Below are 25,107 nucleotides of genomic sequence, written 5' to 3'. Positions count from 1 at the left end.
GTACTTGAAGGTAACAGGCCCTGACACTATGGATCTTGAGCCATTCCATATTGTGGAAAAACATATGTTATTAATAGCCATGCTATCTTTCTTGGCATCATAGCTAAAACCTTATTCCCTCGGGGCACGATGATGTCCTAATGCCGCACATCCTTCAACAGTTACATTTTGCAAGTTTCTTTTGACATCTCCAACTAAATGTTGCAGCTCTAGCAAAAGTTCCCACTTGGGATGATGTGACAAGCTGCCGTAAAGTTAAAGCTTGAGAACTTTTCCTACCGTCCAGCAAGACGGAGAGGTTGGAAGATGTGAACTTGAGAGGAGGCTGGCTTACCTGACCATGTGTCTGAACCTGGCCATTGGGTTGGATAGTGAGCCAAAATGCATGGACCTTACAAAGCAATGGCAGCTCATAAAACTGCAGGGACACTTTTCAAAGGTGACACAAGGGTGGCTTTGGCTGTATTTGACTTCTTATAGTATTTATACTATGCCTTTCCACCTCCCAGGTGCTCAAGGAGACCTACTGAAGCACATAATAAAAAAAACCAATCATATTCATAAAAAATAAGTAAAAAAAAATCCCATAAAAATACAAAGGCAGCAAGGGTTTACTGATTTTCTTAAAATAGTGTAAAAGAAAAAGAAAAAGACGTTTTATATCTGCTCTCCACTTTTTAGCATTGTTTTAATTTTATTGTTTCTACCGTTGTGATATGTCCTGGACAGCATGATACCGTTTGATGATAAATATAAAGTTCCTTGCTATATATAGTTTTATGTTTACTAACATTTTGTATTTGAATGAAATCTCACTTTGCGTCAATGAAATCAGGATACTCACTGCTGTTTCTAATGATCTCTCAGTTCTTTATGTTGGCATTTGCTGCTGCGAGAGCCATCATTTTTATAATAACCTTGAGGTGGGGCATTCGTCTGCATCAAGCTTATTTTCTGCAGTATTTAAAGCCCCATAGTCAAGACCTCCCATTTACTGAACCTCATAAATTGTAGAAAGAAACAGATGGATAACTGAGAGGCAGGTTCTGTTCAGTAAGGTGACCTATGCGGCATCTTTGCAGTCATTATTCATTGTTGTGCCTCAATAGTGGAAAAAAAGAAGAGGAAATATAATCAAAAGTGCTAAAGGAAGTTGTGTTTTCTTCTTAAAAGCAGGCTGACACATTTTGTGCTGCAAAGTGTGTTGTTTTCTGAATAGTTTTCTATGTGTCTTTTTCTAGCCTTTAAGGGAGAAGCAGAGCTTGGCTTCTGTGTTTTTGTAATGCACAACTGGAAAAAGTCTACTTTTCTTTCAAGAAAGGAACTTTTAAGTCAAAATATGTATTGACTTGGGAGTCTGGGGTCTGAACTCACCTCCCTATTCTGTCTTTTGGTATAATGCTTTAAAAGTGTGTTGTCTTATGTTCAGAGTTGGTAGAGCATTTAACGGTATAGAACGGCTAGAAGAGACATTTGTTACTAGACTTTAGTGTCACAAAGGGAGCATTTGAACAAGTTGATAACCTGGACTGTGTGCATAATTTGTATAAAAACTGTTCTATGGTAATCATTCCCTCCCCCAAATGCCACCCAGTGCTATTCCTTTGCCACTGCTGCTGTTGGGTTGTGCATATGGGGCGTCAGCCTCTCATTTTTGTCAGTACAGTGGTACCTCGGGTTACAGATGCTTCAGGTTACATATGCTTCAGGTTACAGACTCCACTAACCCAGAAATAGTACCTCGGGTTAAGAACTTTGCTTCAGGATGAGAGCAGAAATCGTGCGGCGGTGGCAGCCGGAGGCCCCATTAGCTAAAGTGGTACCGCAGGTTAAGAACAGTTTCAGGTTAAGAATGGACCTCCAGAACAAATTAAGTTCTTAACCCGAGGTACCACTGTACAAAGAAGGCTCAATACTAAAAGTGTGCTAGAAATGCTATTTAAAAGATTGATAATAATAATATGGTCCATCAACTTAATGTTGCGGGTGGCACTTTCCCCCTTTTCCATTGCTCTAAACTTTGCCCTGTGTTTCTGGCCAGGATGTATGGTAATCGAAATAAAAGAACTGGGGGAGGGAAGTAAAGTGGGGTTTGGAAAGTTTCCTTCATTACCACCGTTCTCTGTCTAACTAATTTGGTATAATGTATTGTCGTATATGCATGTTTTCTTAGAAATAAGTCCCTCTGTTCCAGGTAAGTGTGGATAGGTTTGCAGCACCTGTGTTTCTTACCTACTAAGTGTTGAAAAAAACCTCATTTTGTGATAAGGATCTTACATTATCACCATTTTGTATTGATTGCCTCCCCTGTTGCCAAAAATGACTGATACATCATTCCTGTGATCTTACCAGAGCTATTTTCCCCCCTGTCATGCTCTTTCAGATTTACTTGAAACGGTATTTCTGTAATTAATATGTGTAAGGGAAAACAAATTGCTTTTAAAAGAGAGCCGTACACTGCAGTGATGAATTATTTCTTTGAGAGAAAAAGTGCTTTATCTTTCCGGAGAGAATGAAAGAAATATAGCAGATAAAACAACAGTCAATAAAATTGTTGATTGCTTCTCTGGAAAGAGAAACGAGTGGCTTCAAGATTGGGAAACCTATACTGGGTGACTGTGAGCCTTTTAAGTTTATATTCTTGAATGTAATGATATGAGAATAAAATAGACAGTAATAGACAAAGTATTTGAAGGCCAGAACTTTAAGGATCTGCCTGTTGCTGTTGCTGCTCCTGCACTTTGAAGTAACCTTTCCCATTAGTCCACTGAGATGGTTTGCCTCTAACATTTACCTGCTTGTTTGATTGATAACACTTCGGAATCAGTGTTTGTCGCTTCCATAACATGTTACTCGTGTAAACTACCAGGGATCTTACTTTCAAGAAGAGTCTGCATGAGTTCAACCGCTTCCCTGTTTGAACTTTTGCGTAGAGGGTGGAGAATGGGTTCAGTGTCAGCAAACGTGTAATTATATCAGGAAGGTGGCACAGGAGGAACGGGGAATTGGCAAAAATCACCTTGTTCCCTTTTCCATCAAAGGATCTTCCACACCGTGTGTTTGTGTGTGTGTAAGTGTGTAAAATGTATTGTTAATCATAGCTGCATACATTTTATCACACATCTTTAAACATAATTTGAATCCCTTCAATATATATTTCCAAACTGAAAACCTTTCACAACTTTAATCTTCCTGTATTAAATTTTTAATTTTAGGGTTGAATCCAGGGCCGCAAGAAATGCCTCACTCCCCCCAACCCACCCAAATCTACTCTGAAGCCCCCCCCCCAACTTTCTGAGGCAAGGGGAAGTTCCACTGTGCATGTGGAACTGTTGGATGTATCCCTGCAAAGTGTATTGTATAAAGCAAAATTTGATCTGTACATTTTTCAATCGATTTAAGCATTTTGGCTTATTGGCTATGGTACTGAAAGCAGTCTACCTATGATCCTGCTTAGATTCACTGGTGGCTTTCAGAACTTCAGCTATTTCATAGTGTATGAGACCTCAGGTTTTGGCTGAACATCAGGTTGAGGTTGACTTCAGACATCCTTTATCTTTCAAAACCACAAATCAGCTTAGAGAATGTCAGTTGTGTTTTGCTTTTTTTATTCACAGAGAGAAGTTGAATTACCACATCGTATTTCTTTTTATGGCTAAATTTGTCAAGTGATCTAATGAGTCAGGGATGGCGTGTAGTATTTGAGTGCTGCATCTCTCTGTCAGAGAGAGATCACATTTTACACTAAAAGGGCCTGATATTGTTATGCCAAAGACCAATGAAAGCAAGCTAACATGGGTGGGGGAAATTGGCAAATGATAGTTTATGGAAGGTAAGTTAATAAATCTAGATTTATTATTGTGTAAAAAAAAAAAGCTATGTACAGTATTTAAACTGGTCTGTTTCAGCTGATCTGAGGATTGAAGAGCACACAACGCAAAGAAATAAACGAGTTTGAGAGACTGGGAACATTGTGTTTTGAATTGCTACAGGTTTCATGGTTGATGTGTCTTGCACCAAACCATTGTGTGTGTTTTATTGTTACCAGTTAGACAGAAGTGTGGGTGGTGATATTAGTGAAGTCAAAGCTGGAGTGATGGGAGCAACATCCAGCAACTTCTGGTGGGCTACAGGTCTTCCCATCTCTGCTTTAGATTGTTCTCTGATATTTCAGTTTCACCATCCTGGACTACACCATCTGACAGATTCAAAACTTCCAAGGAATTTCCTTGGAAAATCTCTGATTGAGAACTAATCTTTATCATCACTGGGATTCTAGGCTACAAAAATAAAATAAGATTAAGATCTTCTTCTGTTGTGTTTCCTCCCCTAAACCTTGTATGGTTTCATATGGAAGGTGCTCCAAGCCCTTGGTCAGTTTCACTGACTGTTTCTGTACCCTTTCTAAGATTGGTAGATTTTTCAAATGGGGTATCCAAAATTGTCCATGGCATCCTAAGCGTGGCTGCACTGTAGGTCTGCATGCAATACACACACACACACACACAATTTCATAAAAATATAGCAAGATCATATGTACCATACAAAAAAAACATTGAAAAATATCTTCCATTCAACCTTGTGCTTTTTCCAGTATCAGGTATGAATACGGTTTGAAAATTCTGTTGCTGTTTTTTAACCAAGGAAACTCTTTTGTACCTTCTTAAGGATTCTTATATGGAAGAATATCAATATTGAATGAAATCTCACTCTTTAATATCAGATGTTACTTGGTGGTATGCCCGCTTCATTTTGTGTTTTGGACTTTAAACATTTTTATAGATTGTTCTGCAAATAAAATAGGATCTTGAACACCATTTGCATTTTCTGTTATAATTGATAATGTACTCTTACATGATTTTAATTAGAACATCTTACTGAATGTAAAGCACATTTTATAGAGCTATATATGGCAAGTTTTTCAAAACTTACTTTTAATATTTCACATAAAATTAAACTTGACTCAGATGAAGACAGAAATTAATACCTTATGAGCTTTTCTTGTAGTAGGACACAGTTCAACATTTAGAGTTGTTTAGCCCTTGCAAATTAAGACAAGACCGGGTTTAGCTTAGACATTGGAAACTGCATCATAATATTCCTGGAGTTAAACTCAAAACACATTGGAAATTTTAGCAGCATAATTCACCCAGCACTGGTACACAAACTCTAGTCACTTTGCTGACATGTTAATGAAATGGAGAAGCAGCTTGCATTTGTATGTTTGCATGTTTTGATTTGGCAGGCTTTAGAATAATTACTGCAGCTTCATAGTGAAGGATCTAAATTAGTAAAAAAATTGTTTGGTTTAGCCACAATCCAAATTTAACTTGAAATTGTATAAGATCAGCATGTGCCTGTTACAAGGCTAATTTCAGTCCCAAAAAATAAGTGTTTATAAACGAAATTAATACGTATCAAAGTAAATTCTTCACTTGCTCTTGTTCCAAGCTTGTTAAGTTGTTGTTGTAGTTGTTGTTAAGTATTTCCTCTTATCTAAGTAGGAACCGATCTGAAACTACTTCAACCACGAAGGATTTATATCTTTAATTTGTTTTCATCTAGAATATGATTGAATGGTATTAATATCAGTTAAAGACAAAATGCGGTGTACACATTTATGCATCTATCTGATGCTTTGGATCATCAATTACTAGTGTTAATGGAGATGAAGGGGTGGGGGATAATCTTTTATTTATATTTATCACAGAATAGTGACAAATTTGATATTCAATCTTTTTATGAAAGAATTGTACTTAATCCTGCTTGGTTGTGTGCTCTCTGGAGATGTGTGAGCACCGTGCTTCTTGTCCCAAAAGGGGTCAAGTCTTTTGCAAGTTTTCTTTTTGAATGCTTGCAAAGAGCTCTGACGATGCTCACAAAATGCCCCGTGCTGCTGCCTCATCCCTATCTTCTGTCCAATGGTCTAATTACTTATATTGGGGCAGGAGCTAGAGGGCTGAAAAGTGGTGTTCAATTCATCAATAGTAATCATGGAGTGTTAGGGGACGGGGATCACCTCTGGTGGGGGACACTTTATACTCCTCCTGGGGTTGTTTGTCCGCCTTTGGTCCCCACAGCTCTCAACTGCGGCTCCTAGAAGCTGTCAGGATTCAACAGTTACCACACCCCAGGAACGGCTTTGACTAAACCAAGTGAGGGTCTCAGACCCTCGGAGAGCTAGGGACTTCCCTTGCATGTGAAGACAGGCTCTGGCAGATTGAGTGGATGAGACCAATAGTTACGTGCACCTCTCGTTACGCACCCTCCGGAATACACACGTGGCAAACCCCGAAGTATTTTTCCAGGTTTCACTGCATGCGCAGAAGCGCTCTACCGCGCCATGTGCATGCGCAGAGCAAGCAAGCACCTCCGGTTGCGAAAACCTCAGGATCTGACTGGAGCTCTGGAACAGATCCCGTCTGCAACCAGAGGTACCACTGTAGTTGTAATGGTCAGGAAGGCGGTTTCTGCATGTGCTGTAGAGGAAAGCAAAGGAGCAGATGGGGCTCAGCAACCTGGGAAGGGAGCTCATCTAGGAGAAGGAAGACTCTGATCCTAAGCTTCTGGGATATTTTCTAGAGAAGAAAAGGCTAAGGAATAAACCCCACACAAGTCTGGAGTGGAGTCCCTAAGGTGGCGTCCCTTATATTTTCTTCTGGCAACTACTTCAGCCAAGCTGGTGCCAAACATATTGTTCTGTTTTCATTTGGACCACATCAGCAAATCCAGGGGGCAGGGAGGGGTATCGTGTTGTCTGGGCAGCTCAGCACCTCCCAGGGGGAAGGTACAGACTTCCCAGGGGAAATGGTCCATAAGATGTACAATCTGTATTGGCTTGCCTTTGCCCAATTTCTTCTTATGCCATTCCAGAAGGACCCTAAACCCTCAGTACTGGAAGTTGCATTGGGGAGGGGAGGAGGAAGCTCCCCTGTGCAAGCTGTGTTCTACTCACGTTCCCTGGATCCCAGCTAAAATGTTTAGAAGGCATCTCCAAAGACAAAATAGGAGCAGGGGCAACTGCTGATGATAGGAATGGGATGAGGCATATGGAATCTGATCGTACATAATCTTAAAATAAGCAACAATCTAAGCGAACCTGTCCTGGATATGAAAAGAGCTCAAACTTGGCTCTTGCTAATTCTGTTCTTTGAGTCTAATATTAAGTGTTTTTGTTACTGAAACACATTTCCACAGTGATTGGACTGAGTAAGTAGATGAAACTGCAGTGTCAGTCAGCATCTACTCTTCCGGAGAGGAAATGGGAAATTAAGTTTCACCTGATGCATTGCATAATTTGGATTATGGTTATTAATTCTACATTTTCTGGGTGTTTATTCCCCTGCCCCCTGCAATTCAGCTTCCCTTGCCATACAGCTCTGGTAGCAGACCTGAAATAACAAACACGTTAACTGAGAAGCAATTTGCATTTCTAGCTTAAAAGTTGAATGATGTTCTAAATTTTTCACTCTGCGTCGAATCAAATGTGCTCAATTGTACTGGATTACAAGAATCCCCAATGTCATTATATAGCACCCAGCACTTTCATCTAAACTGACAGGACTTGGAGAGACGAATTTCGAATTCTAAATTTTGTAGCAGCAGTGCTGATGCAGATGTTACTGTATTTGCAAATGCAGGAGGGATTGTCAGCTTCACAGGCACAGACAAATGCACTGTGAACCTTCAAGTCTTGCCTTGCTGGCTCCCCCATGAAATCCAAATTGGGCTCTGATTCACAGTTGGGCCAATTGGAGCAGGATGTGTTCAAAGCAGCAAATTTAGTTCTGCACAAAGAACAAACTGTAACACAAACTCTCAAAAGACAATTAAGACTTTGAGGCAATTGGGTAATAGGTTCACATTCCTCAGGAGGCTGTGTTGTCTGCAAGGATACTGAACTCGCAGTCTTCAAAAGCAACCCTGTGTAAAGTGATGTGAGCTTGTAACCATCTGAGAACATGGAATCACCTGAATGAATTATTCAGGCTTTGAAACAATGTTCTTTAAAAGGTTCTTTGGATTGCATAAATGTTAAAGTGGTATTGCGTTGTAAAATATTCTAGGTTAGGAGTGACTGAGGGGTCCATGGACCTGATTTGCCTGGCCCAAGCCCTTTTCAAAAGCCCGCTCCATCCCCTTGGCCAAATTTACTGAAACCCCAGCTGCCACTGAGAGCAGATTAGAACACTCTGAAAACAGGAAGGCCTACTCCACCTTGCCCCAGTGTTTCCTGGTGAAACACCGGAACAGATCAGAGAGTATTTTCCTGTTTCTGGAGTGCTCTGATACGCTGTCAAGGCTGGCGGGTAGTTTGGTACTGCCAGATCAGTAGCCATCACTGCTCTCAGTGGCGTTCCTTTGCAACAGGCAACTGACACATGGAGAGGAGAGGAAAAGGAGGAGCGAGGTCAAGAGTTGGTTCTGCTACATGGTTTGGCTTTTTCTCCATGGTTTTCCCTTGTCTCTCTCTCACGTGGAGAGTGGATGATTTTTCTCCCCATCGCTCCTTCCTAGGGCAGAGAGGGCTTGATGGGGAGGAAAATTCTGTTAAGTGTGGATAGTATTTGTGTGCTGGGTGCGAAAGAGAATGGGGGGGGGGGCAACACCTACTTTTGCAACATTCACTTTTGCATTGGCCACACTTGCCACAGATAGCCCTTGGGAGAGGTTTGGTCAACAGCAAATATAGCCCTCCAGCTAAAAAAGCTTAGCCACCCCTGTTTTCTACATGCATGCTTAAGCCTTTCAATGTGTTTTGGGGCCATGCTGATTCAATACTCTTGCTGCCTTTCCTTTCTATACATCCCAATATCAGAAGGCCAATAACAGGACATTTGGAATGAGGGTAAAACAGCTGAAGAGTGAAAGATTAAGTACCCCCAACAGATGCACCCGTTTTCCACTCAGAATTGCAGCCTTTTGTGGAAGTTTTTCATTAAAAAAACAAAACCACAACCCCCCAAAAGTTGGGGAAAGTTATGCTGAACAGTTCAGTCTTTATCCTTCTCTGGGACCAGGTATTTGCTGAAATGTTATTGAGAAAGAGGAATGCCGAGTAAAGATATCAAATCACATTTATTTGAACATACCTAGTTTACGCATTGATGTTATCATCTTTTGCTCTAAATGATAAGACTATTCATGTTAGGGACATTTGGCTTTGGGTAAGACACTTGCAACCCAGTTAGTCATTCACAGAGAAAAGTGACAACATAAAAAAGAAGAAGAAAGGCAAAGATGAATGGCTGTTGATAGGTAAACATCTACTAAAAGTCTCTTCCCTATAACTGTTGCCACCCTAAATCTTCAATCCCATACATACCTGCCTGCAAATAAGCCCTATGGAACTTCTGAGACAACTTGTATAGGATTGCACTCAGTTTCTTTATTTCCTGGTGAAATGACTAGGAATGAAAGAAAACCCTTTTACTAAAAGAGAAAATTACCATGGTTTGCAACTAACTGCATTAAGAAGGCGATTGCATTTAGGACTCTGCATATACTGCTAGTTAAAACAGCTGATTATACTTTTCTGCAGAACGCTTCTGAAAACTGCAACTCCTCTTGGAAGTATTTATTACTGCAAACTAGCATTACCTCAAACAAGTACTATATTTTCCAAAACCACCTCATCCAAACAAATAGCAACTAAATCAGAAGTCAGTAATTCCAAACAGGTTCCATGTTATGAAGACCAAATGTTAATATATGAAAGAGACAATTTGCCTGTGCATTTTCGAAGGTTCATAGCTTTGAAATACTTTACCACAAACATTAGAGGTTGAAAAAATGCACTTAAATGTCAGTTTGATGGACGCCAAAAGAACATTTTCCACATATGGTTGCATTTAAACATTATTGGAACAAGATGGAAAAAGTAACATCGATACAAAAGTAAGGTTAAAACATTAGCTCTTAAGGATTGTGATTTAAAGACTTTTTTCTTTTCAGTAAAGTCAGCCACCTTTAACCATGTGTTTTGTGAAAAGCCCTAAACTGAAAAAAGCTGCATTTTATTTTTGCTATTACCTGAAAGTCTCTCCCTGCTTTGCTCTTCATCTTTGAGAATTCCCATGTATGAAGCTCTGAAATGCTGTTGAACACTGAATAAAATTTATTTTAGAGATTATGACATGTTAAAAATAATAGATAAACGTTGCAAATAGAAGCATGCACATAAATTTGTCAGTGCTACATGACTTCCTAGATAATAACAACAATCGTCTTCAATTTCTTTATTTTTCTCAATCACAAAAGAAGTAAAAACAGCTATTTTGGCCCATAAGGGGGAAAAAAATCAAAAAATTGTGTTAGGGCAATACAACGTGGGTGGTGCTCTGGTATAAACCACTGAGCCTCTTGGGCTTTGCCGATCAGGAGGTTGGCGGTTCGAATCCCCGCCACGGGGTGAGCTCCCATTACTCAGTCCCAGCTCCTGCCAACCTAGCAGTTTGAAAGCACCCCAAAAAGTGCAAGTAGATAAATAGGTACCACTCTGGTGGGAAGGTAAATGAGGTTTCTATGCGCTGCTCTGGTTTCAGTGTTCTATTGTGCCAGAAGCGGCGTAGTCATGTTGGCCACATGACCCAGAAAAACTGTCTTTGGAACAGACAGCACCCTTGGCCTTTAAAATGAGATAGCACCGCAACCCCAGAGTCATTCGTGACTGGACTTAACTGTCAGGGGTCTTTTACCTTTTTAAAATACCTTTATTAGGCTAACCTGTTACACAGATCTGTCTCTACCTTTTAGTTAAAATGCACTGGTTCCCTAGGAGGTAAAAAACAGGAATCAAAAGGAACTAGGCAGTCTTTATGTTAGCAATGGTGGAGATTAATTTTAGGAGTTGTGCCAGACAAAAAGTCAATAGAATGCAGTTGGAGGGAATGTTCCCCCAGAAAATGAAGTTTTCAAGTGGTATAGAATCCTTGTCCTCCAGATTAGAATCTAACTGTTGAACAAGTAAATAGCAGTGTTCTCCAAGTCATACACATACTGCCACAATACAGATTTTGGAATTTTTATTAAGGGCAAACATTGCTACCTTTATTTTCTGTGTGATTTAGAGAATACAGTGGTACCTCTGGTTACAAACTTAATTCGTTCTGGAGGTCCGTTCTTAACCTGAAACCATTCTTAACATGAGGTACCACTTCAGCTAATGGGGCCTTCCACAGCTGCCGCTGGCGATTTCTGTACTTATCCTGGGGCAAAGTTCTTAACCCGAGATACTACTTCCAGGTTAGTGGAGTCTGTAACCCAAGGTGTTTGTAACCCGAGGTACCACTGTACCTTATTTAGCCGTTCAACAAGTGGGTCCTAAATAGGACAATAAGGGTTTCACATCACTAGAAGATGCAGGAGGAGTTCTTCTTTTCTTGTGGAATAGTACTGAAGAGTCCCATCTTGTCTCCAATACTGTTTAACATTTACATGTAGCAATTGGGTAAGATCACCCAGAGATTTTAACTTTGATGTCATCAGTTTACATTTGGCACTCGGCTACTTTTCCGTGGTCTATTTTTAGGGTGTAGAAGAAATTCTGAGCTGGTGTTTGGGGGCAGTTTTGGATTGGTTGGAGTGAACAGCCTGCAGCTTAAGACAAGATGGAGTTACAGTTGGTTGGAGAAAGCTGATGACGTGAGCCCCTTAAATTGAGCCCAGAAACAAACTGATAAATCAGCAAAGTTAGGTAAAGGTTCAGAGTAGTGTGTTCTGATCTCCCGAGCCCAGCCAGAACTTTGGCGGCTTTATCCTGAAGCTTCTAAATTATCTTTATGAGTAGCCACCTGAAGTTTCTAAATTATCTTTATGAGTAGATTTAGAGCAATTTGCATTCATTCAGTTTGGCAGTGATTAGAGCCTAAATGGCTGAAGTCTGGTCTGATATATTTAGTTTGAGCACAGCTGATTTACCAGGTGAATATGGTTAAAGACACTCCTGGCTGTCACTAAAACATCCAGGAGACATTCTGAATGTAGTAGTGCTTCTCAGTATGTAAACATACTGCATTTAGAGAGAGTGAAACTTTCAAAGTCCTCTCTTATATCTGGAACCTCTGCCTGCCAAAGAACGCTATACTTCTTTGGAGACTATCTTCCAAGTCCTATTTCCATCTGAAGTGCTGCAAACATGCATGAGACACAGGACTTTCTCAGATAAAACATCTGGATTGTTCAACAGCCGCCTTAGGGAGATACATCTGATACATCACTGCCTGCTTTTTGTTGGGCTATGAAGACTGTGCTCTTCCCGTTTTAATATCTCATTTATGCTATGTGAAACTACTGCTATTTTAATCATTTGCTGTTTGCTTCGTTTGTAATTTTGTTTCATTTCTGAATTATGAGCCACTTTCGGTGCGATTGCAGTAGAAAGGTGGGAAACATTTTTGTAGATATTATTGTAATAACACAGAACTGGGAATAGCTATACGTCTGCTTGTAGTTTCTAAAGACCCTTGAGAGCTCAGAAAATTATTTTTCTTTGGGAATTCAGTCTGTATCACAATGGAAGCTCTAATCGGTACTGTATTTCTATTACCGAAAGCTGCCACCCAATAAGCTTCTCAATCTTTTCATCAGCCAGATAAATTGAATTCGTTGTACTATAAAAACATTCTGAGAAATCAATTATTGCATATGCGTTCTCTTCTAGTACAGCTCTAATCAACAGAAACATTTATTTTCCCCCCAGTGCAACCTGTGATCATTATGACTGCTCTGATATATCCATAACTGTGAATGCAGCTTAGTCGCAATATGCACCATGGAAAAGCCACACAGTGGCCCAGTGTCATGTGTATGCACCCCTCCTCCCTCCTCCACAGTCATGAGGAGGCTATGAAAAATCAGCTTTAGTTTAACTGCAGTTTAACATTGCACCTAAATCCTTGTATTTACTTACTTCACTGAAGAATTGCTAGCTGTGATTTTCAATATAATAAATCTCAAGTTGTGGCTAACCTTAACTACAGGTGGTGGAAATATGCCAGCATAATAAACTAAGATTTGAAAGTTGGTTTGTTCCTCCAGTTCCCCCTGCCTTTCCCATGTGCCCCTGAACCATAGGTTTAGGGGACTATCCAGAACAGCATGGTGCGTGGGTTTGCCATGGGGGCTGCCTCCACCTGATTAAACACCATTCCTTAAACAGTTCGGGAGCATTGGTTTCACCCATAATTCTTAATGTTGTACTGAAAGGTAAAATAGCTATTAAACAATAAAGTTTGGCACCATAAATACATATTCAGGTGGGAGACCTTTTCTTTCCATCCTCATGTCCTTATTATTTTGGCCCCATGGTGTCTGCTCTGACTCCATCCACATCTGCTTGGGTGACATAGGCAATAAATTTGTGCACGAGTTAAATGGGTCGAGCATAAGATTCAATTCCAGTAAAGTTGTGGGACTTAATATAAAAAGAACTTAAAATGTGCATAATCAGCTGAAGTACGGCTTAATATAGCAGCATATGAGAAATTAATTGTTTGGGTATATGTTCAGATTCAAGCTGGATTAAAACAAGATCATTCAGAGAAATACCTCATTTACGTTGGAAAAGAAAACGAAGAGAAACAACTTTTTTCATTCTTGTGTGTGTGCCAGAACTTTGCATATACAGTGGTACCTCAGGTTACATACGCTTCAGGTTACAGACTCCGCTAACCCAGAAATAGTGCTTCAGGTTAAGAACTTTGCTTCAGGATGAGAACAGAAACTGTGCTCTGGCGGTGCAACGGCAGCGGGAAGCCCCATTACCTAAAGTGGTGCTTCAGGTTAAGAACAGTTTCAGGTTAAGAACCTCCTGAACTAATTAAGTACTTAACCCGAGGTACCACTGTATTTGTTTGAGAATATGGATTTACCTCCATATTTTCAGCCAGAAAAATTGCTGAAAGAAAAACATGGATGTAAGAAACAATACATATACCGTATATTCAGTATCTTGCTTGATAGAGAGGCCTGTGCTCTCAGTGTATGCTGTTTTTTTCTTTTAAGCAAGGATTCTCAAATAGTGCCAGAATTGGTGAAGTGTGTGTGTTTGCGTGTTTATTAAGAGCCCCCCTTGTAAGAAAAAAACCCCCAGCTAGTAACTTGAATTTCATTTAGCTCAAATAGTTTTGTAGTGTGAAGTTCTAAAGTGTGGAAAATAAAAAAGTAACTTCCTTTTTTCTCTTCTCTTCCTGTCATTTCTTACAGATTTGAAGAACTTGTGAAAAAGTTCAAAGTAGAGTACCATGCTGGTGGATCGACTCAGAATTCTGTTAAAGTGGCCCAGGTTTGTAATCCCTCAGATTAAATTAAATTTGAAAAAGGTAGTTGTTTTTAAAACTTTTCCTCATAACCTTGTTTATCTTAGAGCATAGGAACATAACACTGCTATGTAGTTGCCAACAATAGTGTACAATATAAGATGACTGGTCATCTTAAATTTAGACACATTTTTTTGCCTTCCTTTTACACACACTGTTTATTATTTGTTTTAGATTTCTGGCTAAACAAAACAGGACTCTTACCTTGTCCTTCAGCAAGCAGTGAGGAAGAGGGGGTTGTGTTGGGATCTAGCAAGATACAAAGTGGGATATGTTGTGACTGCAGGAAATAATAGGGAAATAATTATAGTTTCTAAGTAGTGCCTGGTTATTCGTGCTACATTTTGTTGCTCTGCCTAGTTTACATGCTCTGTAGCTATAGTGATCATAGCAGTTGCGCTTACCTGATGCATTGGGAGCTAAAATCAAGAAGTTGCTTAGGTCTGAAATCTGGAATATATACATATATGCTTATTTGCAGTTAGGGATAGAAGTCAAAACAGCTTTGAGAGAGGTCAGGGTCATGGAGCCCAGTTGAAATAATTGTGAAAAGTTAGTCACGATGAACTTTTATTCTCATTTTAGCCGATGCAACTTAATAATAGTTGAATTCCACTCAAGTATTTTTTCCTTGTAAGACGCTCTAAGACCTAAATTGGACCTCACTGAAACTTTTTGAGCAAAGAGCTCTTCATTGTTAGTAGAATTTATACAACCATACTGTGAAGTGTATCCTCAGCAGCTACAAATAATAATAATAATAATAATAATAATAATAATAATAATAATAATAATAATAATAATATTTGTACCCCGCCGATCTGGCTGGGCTTCCCCAGCCACTCTGGGCGGCTTCCATAGAAACCAAAAATACACTAAAATATCACAGATTAAAAACTTCCCTGAACAGGGCTGCCTTAAGATGTCTTCTGAATGTCAGGTAGTTATTTATCGCTTTGACATCTGATGGGAGGGCGTTCCACAGGGCGGGCGCCACTACTGAGAAGGCCCTCTGCCTGGTTCCCTGTAGCTTTGCTTCTCGCAATGAGGGAACCGCCAGAAGGCCCTTGGCGCTGGACCTCAGCGTCCGGGCAGAACGAGGGGGGTGGAGACGCTCCTTCAGGTACAGTGGTGCCTCGCAGGACGAAATTAATTCGTTCCGCAAGTCTTTTCGTCTTGCGAGTTTTTCGTCTTGCGAAGCACGGTTTCCCATAGGAATGCATTAAAAATCAATTAATGTGTTCCTATGGAAACCGCCTTCAGACCAGGTCCGGGGACAGTCTGTCCCCCGACCTCTTCTGAAGGCTGGCGGGGGGCAAAAGTCTTTGCTCCCCCCGCCTGCCTTCAAAAGCCGTCCGGGGGCTTTTAAATCGCCCCGGGACAGTCCCGGGACGATTTAAAAGCCCCCGGTTAGGCAGGCAGGGGGGACAAAGACTTTTGCCCCCCGCCCGCCTTCGGAAGAGGTCCTGGATCTCTTCTGAAGGCTGGCGGGGGGCAAAAGTCTTTGCTCCCCCCCCGCCTGCCTTCAAAAGCCGTCCGGGATAGCGGGAAGCGCTTCCCTGCCATCCCGGACCGCTTTTAAAATGCTGGCGGTGGGGAGCAAAGCCTTTTGCCCCGCCGGCCTTCCTGGACCTCTTCTGAAGTCCGGAGGGGGGGGGGGAAGGCTTTGCTCCCCACCGCCAGCATTTAAAAGAGGTCCCCGGAGATTTCCCTATGGGCTTTCGTCTTGCGAAGCAAGCCCATAGGGAAAATTGTCTAGCGAAGCATCGCAAAAACCGAAAAACCCTTTCGTCTTGCGGGTTTTTCGTCTTGCGAGGCATTCGTCTTGCGGGGCACCACTGTATAGGAAACGAAGTGATTTTTTCTTCACCCATCCTAAACCCTAATGCCTTTTTGAGTCCATGTCTCCCTTGACCAACTAAATTCTTTTGGCGGCACCCCTGTGGGGCTCAGGAGCCCAGTTATGTCACCCCTGGCCTGCAGAACTGACATCTTCTCACCCTTTTTCAAACACTCTCCCTTGTGGAGGGTTCCCTCAGCCTCCTTTCCTCTTCCCTCTTCCCTCTCCTTGGGAATCCTCCGGCAGCCACTACTGCCACTCTGGTCTCTGAGCTGCTCCTCCCTGCCCCAAAGAGAGGTGCCTCCTCACATTGCCCCACAGGGGCCTGGGAAGCACCCCCTGGCCAGCCCCAGAGGCACCATTTGCCTGGAGAGCTTGTAGCCAGGGTTGCTGCAATAAACAGCTGTGCAAGCCTTTGGGAGGCAGAGATGTGAGAGGGACAGAGGCCAGTGTTGCCCGCGGCAGCCAGACCATCATTCAAGGCACCCCAGGGTTCTATCACACATTGGCTGAAAACCACTGCCCTTACGTATTAATTAGGATTTTTTATTTTTTTATGGAAGAAAAATGTTAAAATACCATAGAACAATTTTTGGAAGAGATTGTTCGTTTAATGGAAGCTTTTTATAAAGCCACACAAAATTGCAACTTAGTTGCACTGAAGCAAGTAAGATAATCAGAGTATTTTCAAAGAGGGAGGAGGGGAAATTATTTGAATTCTGCTGTATCTGAAAGTAGCAGCTACTCTAGTTTTCCAATTCTCTCTGATATAGTACAGCTAAGCTAATTAAAGGCAACCACTTGTCCTGGCTTTATTTTTGCAGGTAAAACTGATCTTTAAAGGTGTGTGAGCTTCATTGTCAGTTACATCTTTGTGTGTAAAAACTCCGAGAACCAGTATAATTCATCCTTATGATGTATTAACGTTTGGATGATAAAGTAATATTATCCAGGATAAATTACAGTATACTGAAAGCTTGTTTTTTTATTAGTGATTTACTAATTAGTACAATAATTCACTTTTATTAGAAATTCTTGAGAATCCACTGAAGGACAATCACAGAAATGGAAAAAAAAATGCTGATAGCAATGGCTTCAGTGGTGTTAAGATAATAGCACAGATGAATGTCTGAAACGTTATCACCTACTACGTTCAAAATTAAATGTCATCCAATTCTCGACATAATGTAAAGAGATCATGCCTCATTTACCAGCATATTATTTGCAGTTAAACTTAAATGTAAAAGGTCAATTTTATATACTTACTGTTTTGTATATTCCATCCCATCCCATTTCCCTGTTGTGTTATCATGGCAGTACACTGCACGAAGCTTCAAAAATCTAACACAGGTTTGCTATGCCAGAATGTTGCTTCTCCTTTCGGCTGCAATTCTTTGTGCAAGTAGGTTGTGTATGCAAATTCCAAGGAGCAAACTTCACTGAATTTAGTGAGCCTTTCTTCCAAGAAAGGGACGCGGGTGGCACTGTGGGTTAAACCATAGAGCCTAGGACTTGCCGATCAGAAGGTCGGCAGTTTGAATCCCCACGATGGTGTGAGCTCCCATTGTTCGGTCCCTGCTCCTGCCAACCTAGCAGTTCGAAAGCACATCAACGTGCAAGTAGATAAATAGGTACTGCTCCGGCAGGAAGGTAAACGGCATTTCCGTGTGCTGCTCTGGTTCGCCAGAAGCGGCTTAGTCATGCTGGCCACATGACCCAGAAGCTGTACGCCGAATAAAGCGAGATGAGCGCCTCAACCCCAGAGTCGGTCACAACTGGACCTAATGGTCAGGGGTCCCTTTACCTTTACCTTCTTCCAAGAAAAGATGCATAGAGTAACATGTCCCATTGACATTGCTGGTATTTAAGGTGTATGTACGATTGCGGCCTTAGGGTTGTGTCCAGTGGTACTTTCCTTTTCTCTCCTCTGCCTTGAGTGCCCCACACAACCCTAGACTCTGCTCCAAAGAAGCCCCCCCATCCTATAACACATTTTGAGTGCACCCAGACTACAGGGGCGAGGAGAGGAATGGAAAGGCCCAGTGTGCAAGCTGAAGTCTGCTCCCCACATGCAACTGAAGCGTTGGATACAATCCATTTTGTTTTTCTTTTCTTTTCTGCAACATCAGTGGTTATTATAAAGCCAATGTTTGCTGGAAGCAGAGATACTTATTGGAAACATAAGCATAACTTAATAAAAATAATAGCTCCAGTTATAAAAGTCTGAATAGAATTCTTCGAAAGCATTGATTCTAAGTTTACCGTAAGTCTTGTATTATACTATATATATATATACACACACACACACACACACACACAGTATATATAGTTTATACCATAAGTCTTGTATTATAATAGATCCCTGCCCCTGAATTCAAGTTGAAGTAATCATCTATACTAGGCTTCCACTTAGAGTGTGATATCTCTCTAAGTGGGGACTTCTGGCACAGATGATCTTTATAGATGATAGATGTGTGATCTTGGTGTTGTGCCTGTTTATAAACAAGGTAGCATATTAATAGGATGCATACACAGTTGTCATAAGGATTATTAATTAGTCCATCTTAAATTGACAATGTGTGCTGACTCTTCTGCTCAGTGAACACATATGTTTTTGTGTGTGTGTGAGGAGAGGCTAAGGTTAGAAATTTTTATTTTATTTTATTTTATTTTATTATTTGCCTTACCCCTCCATAAGATTTTTTTCTTGCAGGCATTTTGTAGTAAGCTTTTGTAGCACTCTTAATCTCTGTGTTTTCTCAGTTTGAAATGGACATGGAGCAATGCCATGTCGTTAGCCGCAGCTGAGAGCGACAAAGAATTAATACACATGATGGAATTTTATTTTATAAATTGTCATTGATGAATAAGTATTGGCAAAAAATTCCTTTGTGTATTAGGTTGGCATAGCTAGGCAACATTGTAATTATTTTCCCTTGGAATCATAGAATGATTTATGCACTTCAATCAGGACAAGTCCTCACCGTGTCCCATTGCTACACAGGCCTCATTGGTTGTGCCTCTGGGAAGTAAAGTAATCAAAGCATTTTACAGCTCTCATTTCCTATGAATGGCTGGAAAAAATATAAATAGTAAAATACAGTGGTGTTGTGAGCCAGTGTTATATATTAAATTACTTTTTGAAATATGTCGGTAATGCTGCCTTGTATTTCTAATAAGTCAACATGAAACATGCTTTGCTGTCATGTGTACTATGTCCATTTTCACAACTGTAGCACAAGTGGTTGCTTTTGTAAATTCAAGGTTTTCCCCACATCCTGATTTTTGCATATCACACACACTAACATCATGATTCGCGATATATTGCCAGGTCAAAAATTAAGGAACCGATATCACAATATGGACTTCAACCGGTTTTGGACAATATATCAATATATTGCCCAGCGCTACTAAACATACCTTATGCTTCTATCCTATGTTCATGTGCCCTGGAGTAATGCTAAGTAACGAAATGAGATTTACTTCTGAGTAGACATATATAGGATTGCGTTGTTAACTATTGTCTGAAAACCACTGTATATTTTTTATGAGACGCAGTTTCTTTGCTGCTTAATGTGTTTTGAAACATACATTTCTTCTCTTCAGAGTTCTGTATAATGCTGAGGTCTGTAAAGTTAAAGCAAAGCATAAATTAATTTTTGCCAGCATGTCTCAGTCTGACTTGGAGGTTACATTCTGTGAAACTACCATTGGAAAATGAATAAAAATAATAATATAACAATTTATTATTTATACCCCACCCATCTGGCTGGGTTTCCCCAGCCACTCTGGGTGGCTCCCAACAAAAGATTAAAATACAATAATCTGTTAAACATTAAAAGCTTCCCTAAACAGGGCTGCCTTCACATGCCTTCTAAAAGTCTGGTGAGTTTTTTTCTCTTTGACATCTGGTAGGAGGGTGTTCCACAGGGTGGGTGCCACTACCAAGAAGGCCCTCAGCCAGGTTCCCTGTAACTTGGCTTCTCGCAGCAACGGAACCGCCAGAAGGCCCTCAGCACTCGATCTCAGTGTTCTGGCAGAATGATGGGGGTGGAGACGCTCCTTTAGGTATAGTAGACAGAGGCAGTTTAGGGCTTTAAAGGTCAGGGCCAACACTTTGAATTGTGCTCGGAAACGTACTGGGAGCCAATGTAGGAATTTTCCTTTTACTCATTCAAAACAATAACTTGTTTTATGACCTAGTGTTAACAACCTATTGAGGAATTATCTTAGAAGGTTACTCAAGAGTGATTTAAATTTTATTACCCAGTAGACATAGGGAAGCTTTCATCAGGCTTCTTAATACTCACAGTTTTATATAAAACAATTGTCATTTCAAACCAGTATTTATTAATCCAAATATACTCCAGTTACAAAGATTAGTGTTCAGGATTTCTGAAGCTGCCACATTAAGAGGAAAATGGTTAAGAAAGTTGTGATAACATCTTGTAAACTAAATTCTGTGGAAGAAGTTTCTAATTCTACTTCTACTCACTGCCTTGCAAATTCATTTGATTGCTTTAATTCAAGTTTATCATTTTATAATTAATCCCCCTTCCAAGCAATTGTGCAAAGTAATTGGTTACTCCAATTGGAACATTGTTTTTCAACTAAATAAAAGCTTAATAAACTAATAATTTTGATCATGGAGCCAACACTCTTTTGTGGCTTTTGGAACTATAACCTTGAAAAAGAATTTGTTAAAATAATTGATTACAGTACGATTGCATCTTATGTGCCTTTAATTTGCATGATTTCAACCATACCTGGTACTGACTGATTGAAATTCTGCAAGTTAAGAGCAAATAAGGCAGAAAACTTAAAAGTGATTTTTACACTGGATTTTCCCAGTGTGAAAAGAGATTTTAAGCTCTCTTCCTTGCTTTGCCAGGCATGGGGGCTTCAAAGTCTAGGAATGCTCATGCAGGGATGGTTCCAAGGAGGTGGTTTGAATAGGCACATTTTTTTCGTATACATGGAACCTTTCGAGCTGAACCCCTGTGTAAGATGCAATCATACTGTACTGCTTTTCTTTGTACAGAAATAATAAGCAGGATCACTTACTTGGAGGTTGGGTTTCTAGCACTTCCCTTGAAGGGCTGGTTTTTAGTAAGCTGCACAGTGTTTTGCCACAAGGTTATAAATGTTGCCCCCATTCGATTATTAAATTCAGTGCTTTTTTCTGGGGGGACGCAGGGGTACACATACCCCTAAACATTTTGTGAATCTAAGTTTGGCCTCATTGAAGGGCAGTATCTCAATATGAGTAGGAAAATGAGAGTACCCCTAAAACATTTATTTAAGAAAAAAAGCACTGAGTAAATTTATAAATATTCAGAATCTGAGAACTAAACATGTTACAGAGCTTAAAGGTGTAAAAATAGAAGGCATAAAATAGAAATGCAGGATTACCCAGGTGCACTCAGAAGGTTGATCCTTGTTAGAGATCAGACGGTAACTCCTGGATCCTTGTCCCTGTGAGGACCATGTACCTATACTTAAAAAACTGATGGGTAATATATAGAATAGAATTGAATTGAATTGCAACCGCAATTATCCACTTGTTAAGACATTTGCTGTTTAAAATATGTTGTGTTTCACTGAAGAGCCACCTTTCTGCCAATAACCTTCATTCGGAATGAAGATTTGATTCTGGATCTTCCTGGTCCTGGACTATGACTCCCATCAGCCCCAGCCAATGTGGTCAGTGCTCAGGGATGAAGGGAGTTATAGCTCAACAATTCAGGAGGGCACCAGGTTGTCTACCTCTGCACCAGGCAGTAGGGCTGGGTGATACATCAATATATCGTCCAAAACGTGTTATTACCAGCTAAACATTGCAATCTACTACAGTGTCTGAAATAAGGATGGAACTGTACAGAGGTGAACAGGACAATGTCCTAGCAACTGCTAATACTTAGGGGACTAAAACAGATAAATGACAATATTATCAATCATCACACCCTCAGTTTCATCAGCAGGCAAGCCAAAATGCTAAACATTGTGATATATCAATATATTACAATGTATGAAATAAGGAACTACACAGAGGCAAACAGGACAATGTCCTGCTACTACCTAAGGGTCTAAAATGATAAATGATGATTCTACCAATCACTTCATGGTCATTTTCAGCAGCAGGCAAGCCAAAATGCATCCTAATGAGACTTTTGGTTTGGGGCTTGGCTACCAAATGGTGGTATTCAGGACGATCCAAAGTATGTATAGTGAATACAAATAATCTGGGACTGCCAGCTGGCCTGTCAGGCACAGAAGCGGCAGCAGCCTGGCAGTGGCAGAATCAACAATTAGAGGGCAGAAGCAGCAGCAGCTTGGCAGCAGGGGCACAATAAGCCTGTGAAGCCTCGCCACAGCAGTGGGCAGGGGTGGCAGAAGCAGCGCTGGCCTGCAAGGCCTTGTTCATGGTGGTGGCAGTAGTGGCAGCCTGCAAGGCCATGCAGCGGCAGCAGGAGACAGTGGCAGAAGCAGAGGTGGCCTACAAGCCTTGCTGAGGCAGGCTGCCACAGCTTCTGCCACCGCCACGAGGACTTGCAAGCCCCACTGCTTGTGCCCCCACGAGGCCTCGCGGGCTGCCGCTGCTATTGCTGCCATCTCCCATTGCTGCTGTAAGGCCTCGCAGGATGCTGCTACTGCCGTCGCCTCCTGTCACTCCCAAGTTTTCATCTGGAAGTTTTGTGCTGCATGATGGTGTGGCGTTCGTATGGAGCCCCCGGTCATCTCACGGACTATTGACCCGTACACCACTAATCTACTGCCACCAGCCAGGTCCTCCCCGGTAAATCACTTAGTCTCAGTCAGGTTCTTAAGTTAATAAAGAAGAGTGTAGTTTATTGCAGACACAAATAATCTTTAGAAAAAGAAGAAGAGTTTGGATTTGATATCCCGCTTTATCACTACCCTAAGGAGTCTCAAAGCGGCTAACATTCTCCTTTCCCTTCCTCCCCCACAACAAACACTCTGTGAGGTGAGTGGGGCTGAGAGACTTCAGAGAAGTGTGACTGGCCCAAGGTCACCCAGCAGCTGCATGTGGAGGAGCGGAGACGCAAACCCGGTTCACCAGATTATGAGTCTGCCGCTCTTAACCACTACACCACATTGGCTCTCTAACTGCATTCAAAACGTTCTTACTCTTTACCTTCTTAGTCTTATTTTTATCCTACCTCTAACTCTTCTACCTCCCCTCACACAAGACCCAACTGCACTAACTGTCTCTCTAAGTCCAACTGCCTGCCAACTGCTTTTCCAACTCCCTTTCCCAGCCTCCCAACCAACAAACCCACTAAAACCAACAACTACCCACCCCCAAACCTTGGGCTAAGCCCTTTTATAAACAGGTAGGCTCTGCCTCCAGCTTTCCTATTGGTCTACATATTAACCCTTTCTCTCCCCCTGTAAAGACATTTTCAAACGAATGGGCAAACGCCACAGATGGAATAGTGGGTGGTGTTCCCGGGGGATTAGTGAGGATGGGGTTTGGGGCAGTTTGCCTGCTTCTTCCTTCCATGCTTTAAGAATGGTCTGTGTTGACCTGTTTAGTGTTGTGGGGATTTTCCTTAGTTTGTTTGAGAGGAAAGTGTATGCCGTGGTGGGGGTATTTTCAATTATGTCTCTGCAGGTGTACCCACTGTTTTGTTTCATCTTCTAGAATATATGGGATTATGTGGTGCACTTGGTTGGCGACGTAGTATAGTTCTATGTTGGGGATTCCCCACCCTCTGGGAATTTTTGAAATAGTTGATTCTGTGCAAATAGTTGGCAGTCAGTTGACTATATCCAAACAGTCAGTTGGCTGAGTCGTCAACACTATGCTACCTTAAGCCATCAGTTGACAGAATAAAATACCAATCTGTCTCATTAGCGGAAATGTTAGTTTTTTTGTTTTAGGTATGTTGGGATGCAACTGCTGGGGAATTTTTCCTTAACTTTGGTTTACTTCTGGTTTGTAATACATACGTCCTCTTGTATACCATTAATTCTTAATGTATAACTCACTTTAAGATTGTGTTCTATTTGCTTCCCCAATTAAACTGAAAAATTGCCATCTTCAAAGCTTTACTGTTCTGAAACCCGAATAACTTTTAAAGGTCACATAATCTTTGCGACTTAAAATGGCTTTAAACATTTTAGGGATTAATACCTTCCATATGGATACCTGCCTTAAATATGCAGTGTAAAAAAAGGGGGTGTCTTTTTTAATGTAGCTATTTTAGAAATAGATTAAGCTATTTCTACCAAAGTATTTATGTTTCTACAAAGGTTTTAGTACTGCTATCATTCATTAAAGCCCCAGACATTATTACAACGGATAATAGATTAAAAAGGAAACTAGATACCTTTCTTGGATTAAGGATTGCTACTTTTGGCTTTCAGTGAAGGGAAACATTTAAAAACTGAAGTTATCATATTGCAAGTCGTATTTAATTGCAACAGTGACTAGAACCAGATTGTTTTCCTACATGTGTCACAGTTTTCTGAAGAAAAAAAATAGAATCCCGCTTCAGAACAGGAATTTTAACAAATATGTTTTGGAAGGCCAAATATTTTCTTTGTCTTGGATACAAGAAAAAGGTAAGGTCTCTTGCCATGGTGCTGGCTCAGTAGATCAGTCATTACACAGAACGATTGCTGTTAAGGGATGAAATTTTATTGATGTACCGATGTCAGTGTCTTGGAATGCTGAAGTGGGTCACTTGATATGCTCCTACCCCTGAGATTTGCAGTAAGGAAATAGTAAGAAGTGACAATCAAATTTAGGTGTCTTGACAACATGCTTGTCTCAAAGTAAAATGGATCCGATCTTAACACACTCTTTTTTCTCCACATGGAATAATTCCCATCAACCTATGCAATGCATGTGGAAAACATGGAACTTTTAAATTCATGTGGACTCCCATTCCCAAACCCATGAAAGCAAGATGCAGGAAGAAT

At 40.8% G+C, this 25,107-nt stretch overlaps 1 protein-coding gene across 2 annotated transcripts in view; it reads left to right on the top strand.

Moving 5' to 3' along the window:
- Positions 1 to 25,107, top strand: part of ADK (adenosine kinase) — a 199,760-nt gene that overhangs the window by 52,427 nt on the left and 122,226 nt on the right. For both annotated transcript variants that reach the window (XM_081913767.1, XM_081913768.1), the window contains exon 4: positions 14,206 to 14,284. In XM_081913767.1, coding sequence (XP_081769893.1) covers positions 14,206 to 14,284 — 79 coding nt within the window. The remainder of the gene's footprint in view (positions 1 to 14,205; positions 14,285 to 25,107) is intronic.

This window comes from Podarcis melisellensis (assembly GCF_964234715.1).
Source record: "Podarcis melisellensis genome assembly, chromosome: 5".
In the NCBI taxonomy this organism is placed as follows: Eukaryota; Metazoa; Chordata; class Lepidosauria; order Squamata; family Lacertidae; genus Podarcis; species Podarcis melisellensis.
Note: the sequence above shows the minus strand (reverse complement) of the source record. Positions and strands in the feature narration are given on the sequence as shown.